This window comes from Rhinolophus ferrumequinum, chromosome 12 (assembly GCF_004115265.2).
Source record: "Rhinolophus ferrumequinum isolate MPI-CBG mRhiFer1 chromosome 12, mRhiFer1_v1.p, whole genome shotgun sequence".
NCBI lineage: Eukaryota > Metazoa > Chordata > Mammalia > Chiroptera > Rhinolophidae > Rhinolophus > Rhinolophus ferrumequinum.
Genome location: NC_046295.1, coordinates 58,532,230 through 58,559,587, shown reverse-complemented (window position 1 = coordinate 58,559,587; position 27,358 = coordinate 58,532,230). Strand labels below are relative to the sequence as shown.

General features: G+C 37.9%; 1 protein-coding gene across 2 annotated transcripts in view; it reads right to left on the bottom strand.

Annotated features, from left to right (window-relative positions):
- Positions 1 to 24,787: 24,787 nt before the first annotated feature.
- The window catches only part of SMC2 (structural maintenance of chromosomes 2), a 51,834-nt gene continuing 49,263 nt past the window's right edge, over positions 24,788 to 27,358 (bottom strand). For both annotated transcript variants that reach the window (XM_033123699.1, XM_033123700.1), the window contains one exon: positions 24,788 to 26,665. In XM_033123699.1, the coding sequence (XP_032979590.1) occupies positions 26,507 to 26,665 (159 nt within the window). In that variant the 3' untranslated portion in view covers positions 24,788 to 26,506. The remainder of the gene's footprint in view (positions 26,666 to 27,358) is intronic.

Genomic DNA, 27,358 nt, shown 5'->3' with positions numbered 1-27,358 from the left:
GAGAATTCTCACATTTTTACAAGACTAATAGAACTTTATTGAAAAGCTGTAAATCATCAGTCATACAGACATCTGAATGTGTAGCAGACATTAATGAAGAATTAAGGTCGCTCATTCTCAGACTTTCCGACTCAATACAGTCCTTCTCACTCTGTATTGTGGGGCAATTGGCCCTTCATATTGAAAGATTCATTTGTGTCATTATTCTGAACTGGCAAAAACTGAAATATTCTTTCATTCTCACTCTTCCTATTGAACTTTTCCATGGAAGAGTTCAGTGTATTTATTTTCACACTAATATGAATTGTCTCCCAAATACAAAAAGGTATCAAAAGGTTGGAGAGGTTATTGTTCATCAGAGTTTTAAATAAAATTTTTTTCCATTATGGTAATTCATGTATCATTAAAGGTATTTTAGTTGAAAATGCAAAAGTCTCTATTTGGGGTTGCTACCCAGACTCTGTTTTTTTTGTTTTTTTTTCTTTGCATTTTTCAAGTATTGTTCTTTGTATTGGCAGACAACAGCAAAACACTTTCACTTTTCTTTAATAGAATGATCTGTCTTGAAAATAAATTAGTTTCTCAGGGGCCTATTCAAGCATAAGACCTGGCCACTTTCAAGTTTATTAAATATAAAGAAAATTCTCACATAGAAAACAAGTCTAGACCTTGAAACCTCCAAGGTCCCATCTAACTCATAAGATCCAAAAAGTGTATTTCTTTTTGAATAGAACAACAACCTAGGAAAAAGTAAGTGTACCAGTTTCGAGTGATAAGCTACGTCCATGGTAAATATTTTCACCAACCATCTTCCTCTTCAATATATTAGCCAGAGACCTGGTCTACACCAGACCCGTCAATCTCTTTTCTTTCCTAGATTTTTATGATACTTATTTAATTACCGTAAGGTTGGGAGAGTGTATTGCATGAAGTTTAATGAACATGTCTACATTGAAAAGGAACACGAAAGTACCTAAGGAACTCTCTTCTCTAAAACATCCAATAATTAACCACTGACACCTCCCTTAACAAGCTCTGACACAACTGGTCACATTTCCTTCTCTAACAACACCATGCTTTGCACATGTCTCTGTCATATCTCTTCTCTCACTGAATTGCAGTTATTTGTATACAGACTTGCTCCGGCTGATAGGCAGACTGTTTGAGAACAAGGACAGTATTCATTCAGTAAAGTGCTTATGGCGTTATACATTTCTTTATTAGGCTGAACTATATAAAACTACTGATATGTAACCATTTTTTTGACCTACAAAAGTGACAATACTTGTATTATTTATACTCTCTCTCATTCTAAACTTACTTCTCAAAATCCTGGCAAAAACGCAGAGACACAGAGAGTATGTTCACCAAGTCTTCCATTTGAACCCTTACATTTCCTGACTGTCTTGCAATTAGGTGGGGCCATGCAGCCAGGTCTGGCCAATCAAGCAACAAAAAGGTGAACAGAAGTATGTCACTTGCTGGCTGAAGAAGTGAAAAAAGCATGTGCATCTTTCCAGATTCTCTTCTCTTCCTACAATGCCTAAAGAGACTGCATGTTCCAGATGGTGCAGCTGCAGATGGTAAAACTTTAGCACGGGTTGCTGAGCGACACAGGGCCAGAGCCCTACATCAATCATCGCTGTGTTAAGTGCCTGGGATTTCAGCTTTAATTTCTAGCTAGACTTACATATAACAAAATGAAATAAATAGACAAAGAGATGAAGTAAAGGGAGATAAAGATAGAGAAATAAAGACAGGGTGAGACTGAATGCAAAGCAGAAGCCATGTCTTCTGTGTACTAGAGTTATGATACATATTTGATTTGAGCTTCCCTGAGGTCAAGAAACAGAAAAGAAATACCGTCTCTTGCAAAGTTCAACCTCTCCAAAAAATGAAAACTAACTTATAACAATGCTTTAAATTCTTGATATATATTGAAGAAGTAAACTTCTTGTATTATTGTTTATCTGCACACTATTTGTCAGGAAAATAGAGAATAGTAAACATTATCTCTGGGAAGAGTTTTATGACTATGGGTCAGAGAAACCTCTCAACTGTGTTGAGCCTAGTCTAGTACAGATCAATTATTTGGCTATTAACCTCAAATTGAAAAATATTAGTTTAGATAATTCTCAACTGCATATTCACAAATCCATAACAAAGGACATTATATTGCATTACATATAAATTCTTAGCTCAGAAGTGACCACAGTACCTCCAATAATTTTGTGAGTATCACAGTGCATAGAGATTCACAATAAGATATTAATAACTTTATTCTCCACACATTTGGTGAAACTAAGACAGCAATTGTCTGAGTTGTTATCTTTCTAGTTATACATTTGCAAATTACAATATAAAGGTAAAATATGTATGCATGTATAATATATGTGTATAGGCATTTGAATCAAATGGCTTGTGAGATTATGGATCTTTTTTTATCATCATCTTTCCACTTTGCCTTTTTCAAAACATATAATAACAAACTACAGTTTTTTTTATAATCAGAGAAATGCATTTTAAAATACATATAAAGTCAAACACTTTGCCATTTTAATCCAGCCTATTCTCAGTACTAGCCATTCCCCCTCACTTCCTCATTCACAGCCTTGAACTCTGGAAGCACAACTCTCATCCGAAGTTTCTTTAAAGAAAGGGATCCTCAAATGTATGGTGATAGAAGGGGAGCTGACTCTGGGTGGTGAACACACAGTGTGATTTATGGATGATGTGATACAGAATTGCACACCTGAAATCTATGTAATTTTACTAACAATTGTCACCCCAATAAATTAAAAATAAATTAATAAAAAAAAAAAAGAAAGAAAGGGATCCTATCATACTTACCACTTATTATCCCTTTACCACTTCTATCATTTAAAGCTTTCTTTGAGGACTTAAACTCTGGTTCTAAATAATCTGGATAGGTCTATGAAATACAGAACCTCTGTTTCCATTGGCAAAATTCCTAGCAAATCCCACTCCTAGTTTCCTTTTAGTACTTCTGCTTCAGCTGGTGCCGTGCACCAGCGTCTCATCCTCAGTGCTGCTAGTGTAATACAACCTTGATTCTGTCCTGATGCCTCTTTCCTCAAAGCCAAAATCATTCCAATGTTTTCTTTCTATGCCATTTTTACTTATTACTAAAGCTACACTACTTATTTCCACAAACGCACCTCCAATTCTGTTACCCTATTCGAAACACATGGCATGTCTGCGTGGCAGTTGACTTCAGTCAGCTGGTGGTCATTGGCACCAATTAACTGTGAACAGGAATTCTCAGTTTGGGAAGCAGTGAAGAAGGAAACTTTACTCAGTGCAAACAGCTCAGCTGTGGTACAGCATAGCTGCGGATCAGCTCAATAGTGTTACAGCTCATTTATGGAGCAGCACAGATCTGCTCTGCTCTGGTCCACTCCGCTCTGTCCTGTGCCAGTCTGCTCAGCTCTGCTCTGCTCTGGGGAGACATCTTCAGTGTTGCAGCGGAATACTGGTACCACAGAAATGCTGTCTTTATCCTTCAGTGGAAAGGGAAAGTGCCCCGCCCAAGCCAAAGGGGAGCTGACTTATACAGACAGAATTCCCCTCCCCCTGGTCCTGGACAGGTCTATCCTTATGCAACTGAGGACTTCAAATCCTCAAAGTTTGACTGGTCCAAAAACCACTGTCCTAATTAATTGGTCAGAATGGAGCCACTCTGATTGGTTGGTGAAGATGCTGATGGGGGCTACAGCTGTGCAGCTCCAATCGGACAGGGAAAGCTTCAGACCTATTGGTTGAAATACGATTCCAAGAACTCCTTCATGAGGGCTGGCTCAGATGGCAGGAACACAGTGCTGGCAGGCAGGTCAGTGCAAGAGGTAGGCAGTTTAGTGCAGGGTTCTCCCACAAGTGCAGCCTGTATGAGAGGCCCCTGAATAGAAACGGCTGCTAGGCTCTTGTTTGTTTGTTTGTTTTAAATTTGAGCCCAGTTAGCCACCAGGAGCCCTTCTTGGGAGGCATCCTCTTTCTCAGGATCTACACTTCTCATACATTGTTTTAACAAAGTGGAAAGAAGGAAAAATATGAATTCTTTTATCATATTAGTAATTTAAAATATGGAACACGAATCTTTTCACTTGGTGTTCAACAAACAATTATAAAATCAAACTATCAATAGATTAAACCATATTGCAATCATCTCTTGCTCTACCTAAAACTTAGGAAACTTAGGGAAATGAAAGAAATACTGTCCCTGTTCAAACCATTAGACCCTCCATGTTTTGAGCAGACATTTTTGCATACACCACACACACAAACACACTCACTCACTCACTCAGTCACAAAACCCTCCTCTTAGGGCTCACCAAACAATCCTCATTTTTTCCCTCTCAAATCTCCAATCTCAAGATCTCCTTAAGTATAGTTTTCAGAAATAATTATCTCTGATCCAAAGTAATGTCTTAATACTCTCAAAAGTCAAGCCTGTTTGTTTCCATTACTCCTGGGAGCCAACTCATCTCCACCACAAAAGAGCTACCTGGATTTTTCCTGAAGAAATGCAAAAGAATATGTCACTAATACTTTGGTAGACAGAACTGGTAGTAATATTTAGTTGGCACAACCTTCTGGAGGGCAGTTTCGCAAAATATATCCAAAGGTTAAACTTTTCCATAAACTTTGGCTCAAATATTTTAGTTGTGATCATTTATTTTAAGGAAATATAATGGATGTGTGAAAAGTTTGCCTTTTTAAAAGCATGTTTATTATAAAATTATGTATGATGTTCCTAGAAGAAAATACAAACAGCTTTTCTTTCAAGGTTAACAGCTTTTACTTCAAGGTGAATGCGATCATGCCTTTTATTTGCTTCTTCTTAGGTTTTTTATGTATTTAAATTTTCTCATCGCAAAAATGTAATCAGATGTAAGAATTTCAGTTCTGATCTGAGGATAGGCCTTGTCCACAGGCAATTGTCCACAGGCAATTGGCGGGACTGGTATGACGGATAAGAATAACTTCACCTTTCATGTAAAACTTTTCCTCCAGAATCAGAAGGGTGTTTATTGTCAAAGCCAACAAGCGTTTAAGAAGTGTTCATCTGAAGTAAAAGGGGGGCCATTTGCCCACACTGCTATAATGAGCAGGTGTTTTTTAAAAAGTCACTTTCTATTTGAACAATCTGAAGTAATTTCTGCTAAAGCTCTCCTTTTGCCACTCAGTTTTGTACCTCATATTTGCTTTCTTGTACAGTTATAAATCATCAGCCCCCTGGTTTAGTGTGAATTACTGAAAAGCGCCTCAATAGCAGTGTAAATATAGAAATATTGCTTCCATGTGTTAATTTTCCGGGAATAATCCCTGGCCAGAGTTAGTCGTAGACATCCAGTGGCTGGTTGATGCCAGGGTATACCAATTTATAAACTGAACCAATGTCTGAAAACCTTGCTTCAATTTATAAAAATCTCTGAATTAATACTTCAACTCTAGAGTTTCCTATTTAACTGAATAAGACAGCGGTATGCTAGAGTCAGGTTATACCTACTCACAAAATCCAATCTTTAAATATTCAGGGAAAGCACACTTGACCTGGTTATCAAACCATGGGGGGTGGAATTGGCTTGGTAATTACCTTATCCTCTTGAGCAAAGTTATTTAACCTCTTGGAACCTCAGTGGCATCTTTCAAAAATGGAATAATTCCTACCTCAAAAGAATATTGTGAAGATTAACTAAGAAAGTGCCTAGCTCACAGTAAATATTTGTTAAAATAACAATATGTTAGCAAAAATAGTAACTGAGCACAGGAAATTTTCCCATCATGTTCAGTGAGCTCTTGGCCATTTTCCTTTATAATGCCCTTTTTTTTCTCTTTCCACTGGCATTTTCTTGACTGGTAAGGTTATGTACTGGAAAAAGAATATTGCAATAGAATGAAAAGACTTAGGTTTCAATCCAAGCTCTAAGCCTATAATATGGAATAGTCCTTTCTGGGTTATAATGATCTTAACGACACAAGGCAGAACAGCTATGTAATTTAAGGTAACTTCATGTTATTGTTTCAACTTTTTCTGTACAAACTTCCATTTGTGGATCAAGCTTGAGCCTCCCTAGTTCTACATTTTCCCACATAACAGCATCCCTTCCCAGGTGGCTTTAAATATTCCAGTCACACCTCAGCCAAGAGAGATCTCTGGGAATGTTGTGATGTAAACTTCAGCTTAAATTGCTTCCGGTGAACCCATTGGCAAATGGATCTCTCTCTTCCTCAATATCGCAATCATGCCTTGGGAACTAATTGGGTTTGATTTACTAAATGTCTCAGCTGACCTTCCAGCTCACTGGGCTAAGCTGTTAGGTTTGCCTTTAAGTAAGTAAAACCTGGGCCCCTTTTGTTCTTAATCTGGACATGGGGCATCATAGAAGTATCATTCACCTTGATTGCCTCAGTCACCGACCTTTCCCTTTAATTCACTAGAGCTTCTGGGATGTTTTCTTTTTATCTTCCACAATAAAATATCTTTCACAACTGAGATCTCAGAGCCTCAGATAAGAAACCAGTTAAGGTATCTTAGGCCATTTTCCTGTACCTTGAAAAGATATTATTGCCATAATATATTGTTTTCTTTCAACAGAATTACCCCTCTGAGATCCCTGTGTATCTCTTGGTCCCTTTGATTATTCCTGATTTTGAACAGTAGCATTACAGATTTAATACAATAGATATATACTGATAGTCCATGCCAAAAATCCAAATTGCTTGCACACCACGTTCACAAATTTAACTGATACCTAAAATTTATGAAATGTTACCTTTTAATTGTGAGGTCAATATTTTACTTTCCATATGTATTTCAGAACATTTTTATAATTCACTTAAGCAGCAACTTAGTAAAGGAGGAAATAACTTATGTTTTTGAATGATAGGTTGGATCCGGGTTCTATGGGTTCTAGAGAGTCCCCAAAAGAGAAACCCCTGTGTGAACCATGTAACAGCTTCTCATTTCTGGGAAAGCTTAGGTGGTATATATTTTAAGAAAAAAAGAACAATGCAACACAGCTATAAAATGACCACTCTAGGAACAGACAACTGAGAATGTCATAAGGCATAGCTTCTGTGACATATGTAAGTGCTCTTCAGCCGTTCTGTGGAGGCAGAGCCCTTGCTAACTAAGGAAGCTTTTTATGAATACCAGCATGCTCAGCAAGGCTGGTGGGTCCCTAGAAGTAACTGATTAGGACAGCCTGACAGCCTTGGTGCCTTGGATTCTAGAACAGGGGGTTTCAGTGAAGGCTACTTGGGGGGAAGACATACCTATGTGATTGGTGAGTGATGTCCAACAGACACTGAACAAAGTTCAAGGAGATTGTAAAATTATGAAGGCGGTCCTGACAATTCACCTAGGGCTCACCCAGTACCTCACGGTAGCTTCTGCTGTGCTATCCAAAGGTAACACCTTTAGGGGACAATACAAAATGTATGAGAGGGTCTTGTGTTGTGTTGATGCAAAAGTAAAGCAAACTGAAACAGAATATTTATTGCTTTTTCTGTCCTTGTTGAATAGAAGTGGGTTTCAATTCTAATGCCGATATTCACCAGCAGTATGATTTGCGGCAAGTTCCTTCAACTCTCTAGGCCTTACTTTCCTCATCAATAAATTAGACAAAATAATATATGCCTTCTAAGGTTATTGTAGGGATTAAATTCAATAGCATATGTAGAGCACTTGCTATGTAATAGGTTCTTAATAAATGGCTGCTGTCATTACTATTAGGATGATGATGAGAATGGCAATACTGATTTTAAACAAGTACTTATCACAGAGTTTGGCACATAGTAAGAAATCAATACTTATTTTCCTTCCCTTCTCCTTTTGAGGTTACTTCATGTCAAATATTGACAGTGTAGTCTATCTATAGCTTTTCTCCCTGAAGCTCAAAAGCAACATACTGCATCTTTCTCTCAAGAAAGAGAGTCAGAAATCTTTTCCCGGCAAGATTGTGTTTTGTGCTAAGACCTGGGGGAAAAAATGGCCTTTGGAGTCAAAATACCTGATTTTTGCCCCTTTCGCTATTCTCCAAGTATTAATGAACATCTGCGTTGGAGTCATTTTTCTCTTCTATTAAGAGAACATTAATTGCACCAAAACTCCTGAATCTTGCTCCATCTAGAATATAATGAGAGTAGCTACCGTTGCAGAACACTTACAGTGTACAGCTATACTACCTCATTTAATGCTTACAATTTTATTAAGTGATTGTTACAGCCATTCTCATGTTACACATGAGAAAAATTCGACTTTTTTATTTGGTAAAATAAAACTGGGCTAAGGTCATGTAGCTAAAGGGAGCGGAGTTGGGATTTTAACTTCTGTGACTAAAGCCTGGGCTCATATGCACCATATACCTCCTCATCAAAGAAGGAAATGCTAAGGAAGCTTATGCTCTTAGTGAACTATAAAATAATAAAACTTAGTGAACCAAACGTCAACTGGTGCATTAAGATAGGAAATACACACAATATAAAAATGATAAATCAGACGACTTTTTTACAACCTCGGTGTTCCATGAGAAAACTAAACTCATCAATCTTCTTCCCAACTAATCTTTTCAACATTAATACTTTCATAAAAGAAATTAGGAACTTGGAATTAATGTAATGAGTTTTTCTTCCTAATGACATAATTGTAGTTTCCAAAGCAAATTGCCATTTAAGTTTTCAAAAGGGATGGATTGCAGCCCTCTATGGAGCTCAGAGTTAAAAATGGAATTTAATAATTAGGATTTGTCATTGAAGTGGACACTTATTCTCAAAAAAAAAAAATAAAAATATGTGTGTTAACATAGCCAACAGCTTCATTTCCTTAGCAACTTAAGAATGTTTGAAAATTAATCTGGGGAACGTAATTTGGTGGTTACCAGAGCGTAAGGGGGTTGGGGGGTGGGGGATGAGGGTGAGGGGGATCAAATGTATGGTGATGGAAGGGGAGCTGACTCTGGGTGGTGAACACACGGTGTGATTTATGGATGATGTGATGCAGAATTGCACACCTGAAATCTATGTAATTTTGCTAACAAATGTCACCCCAATAAATTAAAAATAAATTAATAAAAAAAAAAAGATGCTAATAGAAAAAAAAAAAAGAATGTTTGTCTCTTGTCATGTTACCTGCTCTGCAAAACACATGCTGCCAGTCTAAAATATGGCTTGTATACATTTTTAAATACATAATTATAATTTTCAATGAGCCATGTACAAGAGATATATTGGTTCGTGTCATTTGCATAAGATGTCAGTCAAATTGGCAGCTAGTTCACCCTTTTGCTGTCCTTGAGGCAAAGCACAGAATGCTGAACCGCATATTGTCATTAGTGATGCCAATCAGAATAAAAACCAGTCACTCACTTGTAACTGAAAGAATGAAAAATTGAATTAACTCTGATTTGTCAAATCATTTCACAGAGCAATGGTTCCACTAATAAATTGTATTAGTCCTACAAAGGGACCAGAGTTCCCACCATCACATTTTGGGCACGTCATTATAGTTGAGGAGGAGGAGGATTAAATCAAAAGGTTTGGATATTTCTTTTAAGTATATTAGTACTAGAGAAGGATTAAATAACTTGAAGTATTCTCCTTCCAGTCAATCTACATTGTTTTGTTGGTTTCAATACACCCACCCTGGACAAGATGCTTTTGATAAGGGGAATGACAGAACAGATTTAAAAATTGAATTGTCTCGCTCCTAAAAGATGAGTAATTTAAAAAGTTTACAGGGGAGGTGAAAGAAACTATAATGGTGAGGGATCTTGAAACATATAATGAGGAAACTGGATTTATTTAGTCTCAAGGGCATGCTGGATGCTTTTCTTGATTTGAAACTGTCATATGGAAGTGCATTGATAAACAAAGGCAAAGATACAAGGAGGCAGATTTCTACTCATCATAGGAGGAGACTTTGTAAACATCAGAGCTGTGCATTATCGTCTAATTTGGCTACCACCGAAAACATACAAACATAGGGTGAGGTTGCAAATACTCTGGGGGGGAAGTATTGTACACAACAAGAAAACTAGATGGATGATCAGTAATGTTTCTTTCAGTTCTAAATCTTTCTGTTCTAGAAAACAAGAAGACACAGGCAAGACATTACCCAAGAATAATTTAAACAGAAAATGACAGAAATTAGCAAATGCAAAACAGAAAAATTCAAAGTGAGTGTGAAAAATTGTCATAGGCTGGGTTCCTCCAGAAGCCGACTCTAAGACTGGGTTTAGTTGCTGAATGCTTATTAAGGAGGTCCCTTTGGGACAATCTGTAGAAGGGAGGAAAAGGAAATAGGATTGAGCAGAGAAAGAGAAGTCAAGTCTTGAGGCAGGATGACAGCCTCAGCCTCCTCCAGACGTTTTTCTGGTGCTAGAATGTCCCTTAGGAGTTGTCCTGAGTTGGGTCAAGATGGCCAGACTTTATTCACTTTCATCAGTCATTCGTTAGATGTGGACTACTCACAAAGAGATGCAACCTTGGGCCAGGTGACTCCCTCCAGCTGAGGTAGACCCTGAAATAGCTGACACCTGAAGGCTGCCGGCCAGCAGCACTCCCAGCGGCTCGGGCAATAACACCTTCATGGAAGGGAGATCTGGGCGGTATATCATAGTGTCTTTGAAATCCACCCCTTGTGCAAATTGAATCTACTTCTTCAGATACAATCTGGGAGCAACTCCTACAGGATTCTCGTAAACGTCTCTTCTTGAATGAACTTTATAGAGGAGGGAAGTTAGTGGGACGAAGTGCAGCCACTGCAACTGGGCTCAGAGCCACGGCTGAAACTCATTGTCTCCCTCTACCAGTGGGCCAGCACTCTCATTCTAGATACACCTCAGTGGTGATATTAGCTCAATCAGCAATGGTAAGTGAAAATCCATACTATTCAGCGCACGCTTAGACCCGTTTGCATTATGTGCCTATTGTGTCAGGCATGAGCCAGCCTTTGTAAGGAGAAGTCTGGGATGATTGGGTCTCTGTCACCCAGGTGTTTCTCATCCCAGGACTCCTGTGCCACCCCCCCCCCTCCACTTGCCCTATATCTCCCAAGATCCTGGCTTCCTCTGGGAAGAGTGATTATGGCAGCGGCACCTTGGGCCTCATTCAGCCATTCTCCGAGCCTCCCCAGAGCCCATCCTCTCCCTGCTCCTCCATCAGGACCTTCACTTACTCCCTCATACACCCTAAGCCACACTGCATACCCTGTGGGCTCCTGTTTGCCTCCCTGGGAAGCCCCGCACTTCCCCTCCCCACCAGGCTCTGGCCGTCGGGTGTCACTCATGGTGTTCAAAAGAGTAGGACATTTCCTGATGGAGGGGCTTGGGTGAAGGCATCAGCTCTCATATCGCAGGATGCTGGCAGTTGGGCTGGGTTAAAAGAGAGAGCAATGAGTTGAGGCTGTTCTTCAGGGGAGGCTCCAGAAACAGGCAGCAGTGGTCCCCTGGGACAAGACACCTCACCGATGCTGGGAGGAAAACTGGCCCTGAGGGTAATATAACCCTGCCTTGTGTTGCTGCGGCCTTGGACCCTGCCAGAGGTAAGCCTTGCACCCCTGAGCCTGTGCCAGTGTCCTGGGGCTCCAAAGCCTCACGGCTTTGGGCCTCCTGGCAGGTAATAGATTTCTGGGACTCGTGTGTGCAATTCTCCCCCAGCCAGGCCTCGGATATTCAAAGCCTGGTCCCTCACTCCTTGCCGGGCCCCTGGAACTCTGACCGCTGGGTCAGGGAAAGTTTGTTGTGGGATGTACTCTGACGTGGTCTCCTGAGATTGACCAGATGTGGCTGATGGGGCAGGAGAGGCACTGTGTAACAGTGGCGGGTTACGTGGGGCTAGCTGATAAGGGACCTGTGCTTGATTCTTGATGTAGCATTTTTCTCTTAAAATGGATTGTTGCTGGGCCCACCTGGGCACTTCATGGTTAGGTACTCCATCTCTAAAAGGGTTCAGTAACACACCAGGTGGTGTTTCTCCGAAGATGCTGAAGTCTCGGCTCCGATGGCATGGCGCTGCCCTATGGGTCTGCGTTGTGAATATCCCACTGGGGCTTGTCAATTCCACACGGTGTCTTTTCCCACAGCTGATGATACCATAGGTTCTACCTAGTCATATGTTCCCAGTGGCAAAGCTGCTTCCACCACAGCCTGGCCTTGCTACAGAGCTTTTCCTGTTTAGGGCCCCTCTCAAAATTTCCATGTCACTTGGCATATGGGTGGGCACAGTATTCCCAGTTGTTCTGCCTTCAGAATCTGAAGAGACCTACTAGTCAGTGTGCTTCTTTGTATTGGAGGATACAAGAGGCAGTCATTTATTTTGTACTTTGTATGGGGCATCCGGGGATGCCCACGACCACTAAAACATTAAAATTTCACTTATGGGGTATATCTGTGAGTTGTCATAGGGTTTATCTCCAGTCCTCTGGAGCACGGGTATCTTCACAAGTTCTCTAACATGATAGAGACCTTCCTCATCCAGCCCGATTAGCATGATATCATCGATACAGTGGATCAACAGGATATTTGGTGGGATGTTTAGATTGTCAAGGCCTCCTCATATTATATTATAACAGAAGGAAAAATTATCATAATCCTGGAGCTACCTTCTAAATACATACTGTTGCCTATTATCTGAATTCAAACTATTTGTGATATGCTGTCCTGATAGTGATGGAAAAGAACACCTTTGAAATATCAGGAAAATAATATATCTGATAGATCACTGGCTATGTTCCATGCCCCCAAGGCTGTTTTAATCTGCTCAAGCAAAAATATCCCACCTGGCATGGTGGCTGTAATTAGGACCTCTCCTTGGTTGAGTGTTGCATAGTCTAATGCCATGTTGTAGGATCCATATGGTTTTTGCAAGAGCCAGACTGGTGAAATGAGTGGCAAAATGGCTGGGGCCACCAATCATGCATTCTGTAGATTGTTAAGAGTGGGATCTAGGATACGGTATTATTTTTGATTTGCTCTTTTGGAAGGGAGTTTTACAGTATCAAATGCTTCTACTTAGAATTTCACACTAGAACAGTTTTTACCAGCAGTGCAGGGACACAAGGGCGGTATTGTGCTATTATCAAGGATGTCGACTCTATTTGGGACTAGAAAATGACCAGTAGGTGGGTTCAGACATGCAGTGTACCCCTGTGAACCAATTTTCATTTGTTACCCAGCCTCCATATGCCTGCACCTCCCCCCACCGCCACATTTAACAGATCGTGACACTTTAGGCATCCAGGTATCAATTTAACGAAGACTCTTTACCCATCATTCCATAAAATGTTTGCTATTTACATTTTTTTAGGGCACAATTATCCCAGCACATGCTTGGGTCTTCTTTGTTAATCCAATCTGAAAATTTCTTTTAATTGGTTGTTTATACCATTTTCATTCAATGTGATTATTGATATACTTGGATTTAGGCCTAATATTTTCTTGTTTGTTTTCTCTTCATCCTTCTGTTTTCATTTTTCTGTTCTTGCCTGATTTGTTGTGGATTATTTGAATATGTTCGAAATTCCATTTTAATTTATCTTTATGGTTTTTGGATTTTATGTCTTTGTGATTGCTGTAGAAATTATAATATATATATACCTAATTTTTAAATCTGCTTAAACTTAATATTTTACCCCTTCAACCTCAATGTAAAATTGTTATGGCTACATAGGTCTTTTTACCGTACTGCCTTTATTTTGTAGTTGTCATACGCATTACACATGACAGGAAGAGGGAAGAGGTAAGGGGCAGAAAGCATAGGACATGAACAAGAAAGTAATGATCTCAAGAAGAAAGACTAGGCAAAACGGAGCAGTGAAAAAGTACCTAGCCTCTTAATGTTTATAAGTTCTATTCAATAGTAGACAAATTCAATTCTTAGGTTTTTAAAAAATATACCGATGTTTTAAATGAAATTGAAAGTTCTTATTTTCATTCTTCTTATCAAATATAGCAGTATCCTTATTAAACATGCTCCTTATTTTATTTATCAACATGTCTCTTTTGTAATTTTGGTCATGGCTAAGAAAGGCTTGGAGGCTGACAAGGTGGGCTGGGTAGTGCTTTGGATAATATTTAAGATCAGAAAGATTCACTGAAAACCCCATCAGACAATTTTATAATTTTTGTTTTCCATAGTCATATATATTTTAAAGAACAAAAGACGAAAAATTTTATTTTATGAAACTATCTATTTACTGTTTCTATATTTCTTCCTTCATTCTGAAGTTCCAAATTTCCCTCTGATATTATCCTTTTAACTACACAACTTCCTTATTTAGAGAAGGTCTGCTGGAGACAAATTCTCTTTGTTTTAGTTCATCTTAGAATGTCCTACATTTCTGAAGACTATTTTCTCTGGATAGAGAATTCTGGGTAGACGATTATTCTCTCTTAGCACATCAAACATATTTTTCCACTCTTTTCTGCCCCTTGTGGTTTCTGATGAAAAATCTGAGGTCATTCAAATTGGCGTTCTCTGTATGTAATGTGTTGCTTTCCTCTAGCTGATTTCAAGATTTTTTTTTCTTCATTTTTAGTTTTCAGTAGTATGATTGTGATGTATTGGAATATAGTTTTCTTTGTATATATTCTGGTTAAATCTCACCAAATTTTTGTATCTTCGATTTTCTTGCACCAAATTTTGAAAATTTTTATCCATTGTTTCTTAAATTTTCTGCATTGATTTTTCTCTTTTTTTATGGACTTCACTGACATAAATATTAATTTTTAAATATTGTCCCATAAGGCCACTGAGGCTTTGTTCATTTTTCCAACTCCCCCCCACTTTTTTTTAGATTCGAAACTTTTAATTGGTCTATCTTCACGTTAATTCTTTCCTGTCATATTCATTTTGCAAGTGTGTTATATAAGTGATTAAAAAAAATCCATTATATTTTTCAGTTCTAAAATTTTTTTCTTTTTTATAGCTATTACTTCTTTGCTGAGAACTTCTATCTTCCCATTCATTTCAAGAGTATTTGTCCTTACTTCACGGAGTGTGGTTATAATTTCTGCTTTAACTTTGATAGTTCCAGCATCTGGGTCATCTCAGGGTTAGCATCTGTGAGTTTTCTAGCATCTGTGATCTTTATTGAGATTTTACTGGTACTTTATGTATCGACTACTTTTCAGTTGTATACAGAACTTTTTGAATATTATATCACGAGAATGTGACATTCCTTAGAGAAATGTTGACATTTTGTTTCCGCAGCAACCTACCTCATATAGATTCAGACGAAAGTTTTAACATTTTGTGCGCTGTAGCTCAGATGTCAATTTAGTTTTCAAAGTTTATGTAGTGCTATTTTTGCTAGTTTGGGAACTCATCAGTAATTTAAACTATAGTGAGGCAGCACACCTCAGCGGTTCCATGTTTGTACAATTCAGAGGGTGAGCCTGGGACTTTATGCAGATTTAGGGATCTCTTACTACAGATTCCCTCCTCTCTCACAGAGTGTGTGATTTTCCCCACATTCTGTGTTTAGGAGATCCTCTTTGCTGGTCCTCTGGAGGTTAAGCTGAAGTTTTAGTGTCCTGTGCCGTCACACACTCCCTATGATCAGGTCTACCTAAGCAGCAAAGTGATGAGAGAAAAAAAGAGAAAACTAATCTGAATTGTACCCACGGTCTTTGGACCACAGGGACTTCTTTTCTTGGTCCTTTATGTTAGTTTTTTTATTTGTTTGTTTATCTCAGTTTTAGGTTCCCGAGTGGCCTCTACTGCTTCCTTGCTATGCCAAGTGAAGCTTCATGACTGAGACTTGCATAGGTCTGGGCTAGGCGTCTTCTATTAAAACTGGAATTTCCTCTACCACTATTGTGCATGGTCCCCTTTCCTCATTCTCTGGCCAGAAAAGGAGAGAGCACGTCTTGATGAATTTTCTTTCTATACCTGGAGATCTGGGATGCCCTAAAACCTAAAGATTAACATATGTAAAATAGTGAGTTAAATTTTTGAGCTGACTTTCATGGCTAATTTTTGTTTCTAGGTAACAGCACCTTTAGGAAAACCTGAAACACTTCTGGTCTAAATTGAGAGACGGAAGTCCCCACATTTTCCCATCACAACTTCCTGATAGGGAAGGAATAACAACAGAAATCTTTCCTTTCCCCTTTCTAGTTTCTTCTTTGCATTGAGGAGACAAATAAAAACATAGTAATGTTAGATGTTATACAAACCTATTCTGAAGTAGTGTTCTACTTTTTAAAATGTATTCATATATTTTTAGGGTCACACCCGTTCTACAAAATTAAATCCAATAGTAAAAAGTTAAACTGCTTTGAATTAGGACAGGAACTCAAAGCCACTTGGCTCCTCTGAACTCTATGGCAGTGTCTAGGGAACCCTGCGGAATGCAATTTGAAAACTACCCTTCTAAAGAAATACCACTGCTTGTCATCAGATGTGAAGAATGACTCGTTGAATGGTATCTGCCTGGTGTACCTTTTCTTCGGTGCCTCCCATTTCCTCTTAGGTAAAAATCTTGTCACAACAATACACTATCATTACATTGAGCAAAAGTCACAAATTCTATTCTTTGTTACATTTTTATTAAAACAGTGAGAGTCAGAGGCCTGCCATGTAACAAGAAAGGCATGAATGATTCTGTCTGCCTTGAAAGCAGATGTATTTCTGATGTAGGAATATTTTTCCTGTGAGTTCCCAAATGATGTAGATGATGTTGGATCTGCCGGCCGTTTCTGGGTGTGGGCCGGGATCTCGTGAAGCCGAAGAATGGAAACACGGACCCAGGAGAGGCAAAGAGTTTTAAAAAGAGGATAGTTCATTGAAAGCAAAGAGTCAGAGCTTCCGAGTGGGAGGGGGTCCGGAATGGGGGTGCCCCATGACTGAGGCAAAAGCTCTTACTTTCATACCTTCCCTGCCTGTCTCGGGAAGGGGAGCTGTTTGAAGAAGGGAACTGTTTGAAGAAGGGAACTGGCGCCTTCTGATGAAATTCGTCTACCAGGTTGGTTCTGCTTGCCCATCCAGAAGGAATTAGCAAAACAACCCACTCTTACCTATCAGATCTGCTCCGTTTGTCAGGCCAAAAGGAATTTTATGATTAACCTCAAGGCCTTGTTACATTATGTCCTGGAGTGAAGGAGTGATTTCAAAACCTGGAGTTTTAGGATATGGCTGTCTTTGTTTATTCCACCAGGGACCTCCCTGTCTACCTAGGGACATGCTAGCTAACCTGTCTCAGTCCTAGCAGCTCTGCCATCTAGTGGAGTGCAGGGAGGGCCAACATTCTGTGGGAGATTTGCTTAAGCCTGTCTGCTTGATTATGGTTTCCATAGGTATGTTTCAGTGAGATACTGTAAATCCTATTCTATTCTCTCTCCAGTTCCTCATTTTAATCCATACAGCTCAGAGTTCTCATCTCTACGTGCTCTGTAGGAGGAAATACAAATACAGAGTGGGAGAGAGTTGAGCCTACTGTCTAAAGGGATAGTGGGAAATAATTGAGTTTGAAATAAGAATGTGAATTACAATATGTAACATATTTAAAAATGTGTTAAAATGCGGAGCGTAGCCTCCACCCTGGCTGACCACTCTGACCAGGAAGCCTGCTCAGAGACCCCAGGCAGACATGGCGTCCATCCTACAGCCCTGCTAGCAGGAGGCCAAGCCAGAAGCCCAGCCTACTTGGGGAGCACAAACTCCAGCTTCACCTGACCAGGGCATCTGACCCGTGACTCCAGGCAGCCTTGGAGCCCAGTCTATGGTACCACTTCAATGCATATTTTTTCCACCACCACCAAGCAATTAATTCTCGGTGGGCACTGACCCCGATATTCCACTAATTTAACCCAATTCTGACGTTATCTCCAAGTAGATAGTGTCAGATTCCACAGGTTCAGGGCTCATCCCACAAAACTAACCCTACTTTAAATGCCAATTTCAAGTCCAGATTGTTACCTGTGCTTCCTACCAACCTGCTATAAATCAGAGGTTCCTATGACCCTCTCCTTGGGTTCCACTAATTTGTTAGAGGAGCTCACAGCAAACCAGTGTACTTACTAAATTACTGTTTATTATAAAGACTATGAAAGGATACAGGCATGTGAAGGCATGTGAAGGCATGCACAGGGCGAGGTATGGAGACCAGGACATGGAGTTTACATGCACATTCTGAGTACGCCCACCTGCCAGCACCTCCGTACATTCACCAACCTGGAAGCTCCTCTGAGCCCATCCTTTTGGTTTTTATGGAGGCTCATCAGGTAGGAATAATTGATTAAATCATTGGCCATTGGTGATTGAACTCAACCTCCAGTTCTTCTCCCCTCCCCAGAGGTCAGGGGTGGGACTTCAAGTTCCAAATCTAATCTCAAGGCTGGTTCCTTAGGTTACCTAGGGCCATTCCGTAAGTCACTTCATTAACATACCAAGACACTATCATTGTAATTACTTAGCAAATTCCAAGGATTTTAGGAGCTTTGTGCCAGGAATGAAGAAAAAGAGCAAATGTATCTTTTCAAATTAGTGTTTTGGATTTCTTAGGATAAATACCTAGAAGTGGATTTGTTGGATCATATGGGAGTTCTATTTTTAATTATTTTAGGAGCCTCCATAGTGTTTTCCATAGTGGCTGCACCAATTTGTAATCCCACCAGCAGTGCACAAGGGTTCCCTTTTCTCCACATGCTCACCAACACTTGTTTGGCTTCTTTACTGATTTATTGATAATGGCCATTCTGACAGGTGTGAAATGATATCTCATTGTGTTTTAATTTGCATTTCTCTGATTAGTGACACTGAGCATCTTTTCATGTCTACTGGTTATCTGTGTGCCCTCTTTGGACAAATGTCTATTCAGGTCCTCTGCCCATTTTTTAATTGGACTGTTTTTTTGTTAAATTGTATGATTTCATTATATATTTTGGATATGAATTGGTATCGTCTCCCATTCAGTAGGTTCTTTTTGTTTTGCTGATGGTTTCCTTTGCTGTGCACAAACTCTTTAGTTTGATGTAGTTAGTGCAGTCTTTTTCAAACTGCAGTTTGAGCATCTCTGGGGAGGAAATTTTAGGACACATTCTCAAGGATCTGTAATCTCTCTTCAATAAATTTTATGTTTATTTTGGTAAGTTTAAAAATGAATGTCTACATAATTGGGGCTCAACATGCATCTTATGAAGCCCTGTGCAGTGACGTCACTGCTAGCATTTATAATTGTATAACAATCTTTTTAACATGAAGTAGAGGTATTAATGCAATGGGCCATGAAATAAAAGGTGTTCTCAGTATGTACATGGTGTGTTCCTAGTAGAATGAAGATCAAATGACGTCATACCACGTTGTACAAGATTTTAGAGTGGTGTGTAGAGGACTATGGGGGAAATGCATCATTACACGCTGCATGGTAACATGCTAAAATGAAAAGATCCTGTCTGTGGCAGATAGTCTCACTCCAGCAACAACTTTGTTACACCCTTTGTCGGTGTGGACAAGTATTAAGCTGAACTTTGTTTTGTGGTTGTTTGTACTTTGTATTTTTTTATAGTTTTATGAAAATGGAAGGCAAAAGGAATTCATTTCAAAGTTTATTCTCGTACATATTAGAGTAAATCTTCTGTAGGAAACATTTTTTGTTTAGTTTTTAAAGTTTTAGAAACTGTGTAGTTGAAAGATCATGAACCTTGGAATTACACGTATTCAAATTGATTCGTTGCACTTTAACTGAGTAAGTAAATTAACTTCTCTGAGCCTACGTTGTTCTCCTCTATGAGAATGATAAATAGCAGCTTTGTTGTTAAAATCAGGGAATAGGTGAAACTATGTACAAGCCATGTATGCCTGATTTCTTCCTTTTTTCAAATCTTGAATCCGCATTTTGCCAATTTCTCAGCTGCAGCCCACCAGGGAATAGCATGGGCCTTGGATTAGTGGCACAATGCATTTTTGATCCATTTTAGCCCTGATGGAAATTATGTGAGGGAATGAAGATGTGGCTTAAAATATTGGAATTATTTATAAAAGTAAATCACTCATGCTCTTTCTGGTCCCCCAAAGCAGAGGTAATCAGGATGTGTTTAACACCTGCTTCCTTATGCTGTGCTGGAAGCAATCTCAGTATAAAAATCTGTTTCAGATTTTTTTTCCTTGATATTAACATCTGCCTTGAATTTTTAATCCTAAGTAATTAGCACTAAAGCAAACTTCTATACCTAAATTACTAAGGGATTTTTAAAATTTTTGTCTGATTAAAGTCCATAGATGTGCAATAAAAATCTTTCAACTTTGGAACACAAAAGTTCAGATGGTTTATATAATTTTGACACCTATAAAAAAAGAGTAAGAAGTATCAGATATAACATATAAAAGGGCTGATGACATCAATTCTTTTAATTCTTAGGAGGAAGTCTCCAGCATGAGAGGTTTTCTTTTTAAATTTTACTAAGAGACTTCAGTACACGCATGGTTATATGACAAACTCCTATTAGTAACTTATCAGAGTGAATATGGGTCAATCTAATGCTAGTCAGTTTGCTAACCTACTGTGGTTCATGAGCTACATACATACTATGGTCTAGTCCATCTTTAACTTTTACGATTCTACTCATTCATTAAGCAAATAATCTTTGAGATCAAGGCATTAATAGACTACAGCCTCTAAAGAGTTGCACGCTGCAGGTTATAGTGCACGCGAACTAAGACACATGTTCAGTTACTACTATTATGGAATATTTGACGGCTTGTAAAAGGGGTATGGGAACAGAGAAGGACCCATAGAGGTGGTGACGACTTTTGAGAAGAACCCTGAAGGACAGGTATACTGTTGATAGGCATGGTATAGAGTGACTGTCACACATTGAGGAGCATGAGCAAAAGGGTAGGGACAAAGAAGAAAGCCGTGCTGAATGGCTCCTGTTGCAGACTGGGTAGAATGTAGGGTTCACAGGGGCAGTTGGTGTGAAGACAGGCTGGAACTCCACAAAGTGGGCAGGCAATTAGAGGGCTTAGAACGTCATACTGTTCCAACAGGCTGTGATGTGCACTAGGACCAATATACAGAATGGAGCAAGAATGAGCTTGAAGAGAACTTTAGAAGATGCTTAATGACCATCAAGTAACAAAGCTCATCTTACAAAGCACATAAAAAGTTATCTTGTATAGGATAATATGTAAAGCCTCAATCTATTGAAGAAAACTCTTGTCCTTAACAGGAGGCAAGAAAAGAACTTATGCCTACCATTCTGTCATATTTAGGGAGTAGTAACTCTACTATCTCACTAGATTGGTATAAAATGATCCACTAGCATGCGCCTTAGATCTAAACCGCAACTTTTTCTCTACAATGGATTTCAATGGTATCTCTCCTTGCTCCCACCCATGCATGACTAGGATCTATACAAGGCAGAATGAGAATGTTATCTCAGCAATAGACACAAATCCATGAGTATACCTAACTCATAGTTTGTTATAATGGCTAAGAGTATGGGCTCGTCAGCCAGAAAGTCTTGAGAGTTTAAATCCTTTCTCCTAACTCCCACCACTTCTTAGCTATATAACTTTGGATAAATTATCCTAGTTTCTCACCTAGAGTTAAGAAGAAATGTGTAGTTGAAAAGGGGAATATTAGATAATGTATTCTTTATTGATACTAAAAAAGAGACAAGTGATAGTTTAAGTTAGTTGCAATGTGGCATCTGAAACTATATAAATAAAGTTCTCATACTCTGGAACATTTAAACCCATGGGCCTTTCCTGTACTTAGAATGGCTATTTTACCCAAGCAGGATTTTTTAACATTAAACATTGGTCACTGGAAAATACCATTCACTGAGTTATGCAGACCTTAACATATTTCATAATACAGTATCAAAAAAAATCCCATTTGTTAATATTACCTCCAGGGTCATCAGAAAAGTCTTTTAAGTATCAAGACATCAAGCTCACAATGATGAATACAAGTTTGTCAAAATTCTACTTTTCATTTGAAAGCTACAATTTTGTTATTTGCAACAAGTATGTCAAGTTTGTATGACAGGTTCACTTTGTTCATTTTGAGAAATGTCTACCAAATACCGCAGACTTAATAACCGTATTTGTCTTAAGTCTTATGTTCAAGTAAAAATCGTTTCCCATGAAAAAAGCAGTTACTTCTGACGCCACCTGAAATAACTGCATTTCTGCAAAATACCCATGTTTTGGTATGCAGCAGAGTGCTTTATACATAATTCCCATTTTATCACTCTATTAAAGACATGTATTCAGCAGGTTGACATAAAAGTTAATTTTTACAGCTTCATCAGACACTCCCAGTGAAACTACCATTAAAAAATTCAAATTCAGTGAAAAATACCATCAGTAGTACTACTAGCAGTGTTGTACTGCCTTAATTTATGCTACGACGTTTTATCCGCTTTTGCACCACTCATGGAAATGTCAATATGTATATTCCAAGTTCTTTATACATTTTTCATGCAATTCTGTCAGCGCTATACATTGTAAATTTCTTCTAGGATGTCTTTTTCATTTTCTTAGCAATGTCTTTTGAAGATTTTTAAAATTTAATTTTAATGTTCCATTTATCCATTTTTTTTACAGTTTGTGTTGTGTCCTAGGAAATCTTTGCCTAATCAAAGGTCGCATTTTCTGTTTTCTCTAGAAGTGCTGTAACTTTTAGGTCTATGACTCATTTTTAGGTGTTTTTTGTGCATTGCATAGGGTCAATATTTCTTTTCTAAATAAATATCTACTTGTCAGTCCCATCTGTTGAAAAAACAACTTGAAAATAGCTTGTCTTTTATAGAAGTTGTTAGATTCAATTTGCTAATATTTTCAGGACTTTTGTTCCTATGTTTATGAGGACTACTTTCTGTAATTTTCTTGTTTTGTAATGTTTTTGTCAAGTTTTAGTATTAGAACACTGGCCTCAAAACAAGAATTGTTCCGTCCCCCTCCATTTTCTGAAAGACTCTATGAAAGACTGGTGTCATTGAATAGCAAAATTTACAAGTAAAAGCATATGGAACTGGAGTTTTCTTTGTAGGGAGGTATTTAATAATACCTGCAACTGCCTTAATAGATGTGAGGCTATTCCGGCTTAGTTACCAGTTTTGGTGAGTTTTAGTTTTCTAGTAATTTTTCCATTTTGGATAAGTTGAATTTATTGGCATAAAAATGGTCACAATTTTGTATCCTTTTAATTTACGTAAGATCCATGGTGGCAACTCTTTTTTCATTCCTGATATGACTGATTTATAACTTCTCTGGTTCACTTGATTAGACTAATTAGAGATACTCCAACGTTGTTGCTCTTTTGAGAACTAGATGTTGGTTTAATTCATATTCTCCATTGTTTTTCTGTCTTACATATTATTGATTTCTATCTTTTATTATTTCCATCTATTTAATTTGGGTTTACTTTGATCTTATTTATCTAAAATACAGATTAATGTAAAACCTTAGGCAATTAAATTTGTACCTCTTTTCTAATAGAAGCATTTAAATCTATTGTTTTCTACAGTTTTTTAAAAAATTGAAATGATACAGAGTATAATCCCTGACCATAACAAAATTAAACTAGAAATCAGTAAGAGAAAAAAGCTATCTGGAAAATCCCCACGTATTTGGAAATTTAGAAATACACTCCAAAAAAATTGAAAACATTTCCCAACTTATTTTATAAAGCTAGTACTACCTAAAACCAAATATAGGCAGTAGGGGGGGAAAAAGACTTAACCGGCCAATGACCCTCATGAACATATACAAAAATCATGACCAAACTATTAGCAAATAGAATCCAATAAAACATAAAAAGATTTATACATCATGCCAAGTGTTATTCCAGGGATACAAAACTGGCTTAACATTGAAAAATTAAGCAATGTAATTCATAATACTAACAGGCTAAAGAAGTTACATAATCATAGCAATCAATCAATAAATGCAGAAAAAGCATCTGACAAAATTCAACACCCACCCATGACAAAACCATGATCAAATTAGGAGAAGGAAACTTCTTTAACTTGATAAAGAACATCTATCAAAAGCCTACAGCCAACATTATACTCAGTGGTGAAAGACTGAATGCTTTCCTCTTCATTTTGGGAAAAAGGCAAACACGCCAGTTCTCATCACTCTTATACAACAAAGTGCTAGAATTCAAGGCAGTGAAATAATGTAAGGAAAGGAAATAAAAGGCATACAGATCAAAAAGAAACAAAACTGCCCCTACTGAAGACGACGTGACTGTGGGAATAGGGGCCTGTTAGATTACTGCACCACATTTAGAAGAGGATTCCCACGTCTGTGCTTTTGCATTTGCTGTTAGGGCACCTGAAATGCCCAAACAAAACTAAACCACAAGAAATCCTCTTCAAATGTTTGAGGTTCTTTCTAAAGATATTTTCACATGTTGTGCATACTGCCCATGCAGGTCTCTCTTAAATGTATTATGTACAATAAATGCAAATATTCAAGCTGTTAAAGAGATAGTATATCATAGGTTCTGGAGACCAACTGCCAAAATTTGTATCTTGCCTCTGCCACTCACTAACTGTATTCACTGTGAGCAACTTTCTGAACTTCTCTGCTCAATTCAATTTCCTCAGTTATATAATGCTGATTACGGTACTTACCTCACTGGGTTACTACTATTGGATTAAGTGTGAAAATAAGTGCAACCGAGACTAGTGTCTGAAATGTAGAAAGAGTTCAATACATGTTAGTTACTCATATTACTGTGGATGTGTGAAATAAATGTCCCCATTCCTCTTAATGTTTTCCCTCTAATCAAAGAATAATGACAACGTTATTCACAAAAATTTAATGTTTGAAGTTTTTCAAAGAGCAAAATTATATACGAGTATAGGACAAAACTTTGTAAAGCAAACAAGTAGAACATTTGTAGCAGAGGAAATAAGTTTAGTACATAATGGCAAATATTCAACCTCACAAGTTATTTATAAAATGCTAGTTAAACAGTAAGAAGTACCATTTTATAACTAGTAAATCACAAGTATTAAAATTAACAGGCAGTGCTGACTAGGTTGTGATCAACAGTATACCCATATTGGTGACACTGTAAATTGATATAACTGTTTTGGCCAACAGTTTGCAATCCATTTGAAAGAAAAAAGAACCTTATGTCTGTTATATGTGATATGAGGCTTTCTGTAACTCAGCACTTACAGCTTTGTCTCCCTCACCTCCCACAATAGACAGAACTAACTTCAGATTCAATCCTTTCCCATGTATCCCATATCAGTTACCTGCATATTATCTGACACCCTCACATGTGTATAAGAATGAAGAATGAGAAATGTTAAACCCAGTGCCAATAAGTATGAGGGGAAATATATCAGGGAAAGATAACACAAAGGAACTAAAACTGAAGCATGAAAGAAGGGATATGAGATCAAAACAACACACCCATGATCAGATTAGATCATGTTAGAGCTCTCAAGATTCAGAGTTTGGAGATCCTATTCTGGTGATATGCTTAGAAAAACTAAGAACTATCCTTATGGTGTTTGTTAGCATAATCTCTTGAGTATTTAAAAGAACTTCATGCTTTTGAACGAAAAAGCAGAAGACACTAAAAAACTAATCATCAAATTCTGAGTCCTTTTGGTAGAACAGATGGATCTAATTTACTTACACATATATCAGACTGAAGGAAAAAGATAAATTTGGTTTGGCATGCTGGCACCTACATTTTCATTCACCAATAGACTTACTGATTGGACTGTGAAAAGGCTGACTAAAATCTTTGAAAATATTAGGAGACTTCAGATAAACTTGCAGTAGGGAGCCACAGCATGCAACACACCTTTTCCCAAGGTTCTACTGAAATATTTATAAAGATTTAAAAAAACAATACTGCACAGACCAATTACTAAGCATATATAAACATGATATTCAAACATCATAAAATAGGAAACGATCTTGAAATATTTCTGTCATCTGAGTCTCAATCAGGAATCTAGCATTGTGTCCTCAAGGAACTAACCACAAATAACTCAGTACCTGCCTAATAGCTTTCTTTGTGTTCCCTTTGTTGGTCCAGCTACTTGCTTTATAATTCTTTCTTATTTGAATGACTTTATTAGCAATAGAAAAACACACTAATATTACCTTAGGAATTAAACTAAAAGCTGATTATCAGCTATATTTATCCTGTAATTTAATTTCATCTGTTTCTTTCTATTTTTGCTTTTATAAACAGAATGTACCACCAACCAGGTATCTTGAGCTCCCTAATGTATAGAAGACTTGTATAAGAAAAATAACTGATGACATACATAAAATCACAATCACAGTAATTGGGCCATAGTTACACTAATTAAGGAAAGAGGACCCTATGCTCCTTTATAAATGATTATATAAATGAACAGAAAATATGGATTAATTAACAAAATAACATTAAATTTTTATATAGACAAATTAGATAAATCCCAAGTTCTTAAAAAGTTTGTTTCAAAAACAGGTCAAGCTGAAGGAATAAATTTGTACTTTTAACTTCCACACGTGATCATTTGGGTCCTTTGGCCTTGGATTTGGTTTCCTTTGGAAGCTTTCCATTTTGACATTGAGTAAATCTGGCTACTGTAGAAACACCATCCACAAACTTGGTTTTGAAAAGGACATTTGCATTGTTGAACATACCTTCCTTTAGGGACACCACAATGAACTTAAGGGAAAAAGAAAAAAGCATAAAAAAACATTTTGTAATATCCTTGAAGTTCACTCCTTTTTTTATACTGGGCTTAAAGAATTGTTTGGTGATATTTTGAATTTGTAATTTATTTAAATGCTCGACTCCAAGCAAATACACATCCTCAAGTGCAGATAATATATAATATTAGACACCTAAGTGAATTCTAGCGTTCCCTATTCGGTTTCAGAAGTCTCTTAATTTTACCTTGAGTGATTCATTACCCAAGTTTACTACTTCCTGCTGGCTGAGTGCTTGCTGCATTCTTCTGCAGCTGGCATCACTGCTTTGTTGCTAGCTCTAAATGCCCTGGTGAGATATTTTTCTCTGATATTTTAATAATATCAAAAAGGCTTCTAGTTCCTACAGCACCACCACCACTAGCTGAAATGGAACATTTGTATTTGTATAAAGAACAGGTACCCCCCCCCTTAACTGCTGTCAGCTAAAACAACTGCCATAATAAACACACAGTCTATAAAAACTGTGATAAGTGAAGCCCCTCAGAGTTGTATAATGCATTATCTATGCAACTGTTTTTGGCAGCCCAGTTCAATGAAAACAAATGGTTCTTAGCTTTCTCTACTTTCTAGCCAGGAAAATAAGGAATACCGTGCCAGGTACCACATGATGTTGACACAGAGGCCTATCCCTGAAACATTCCTGTTT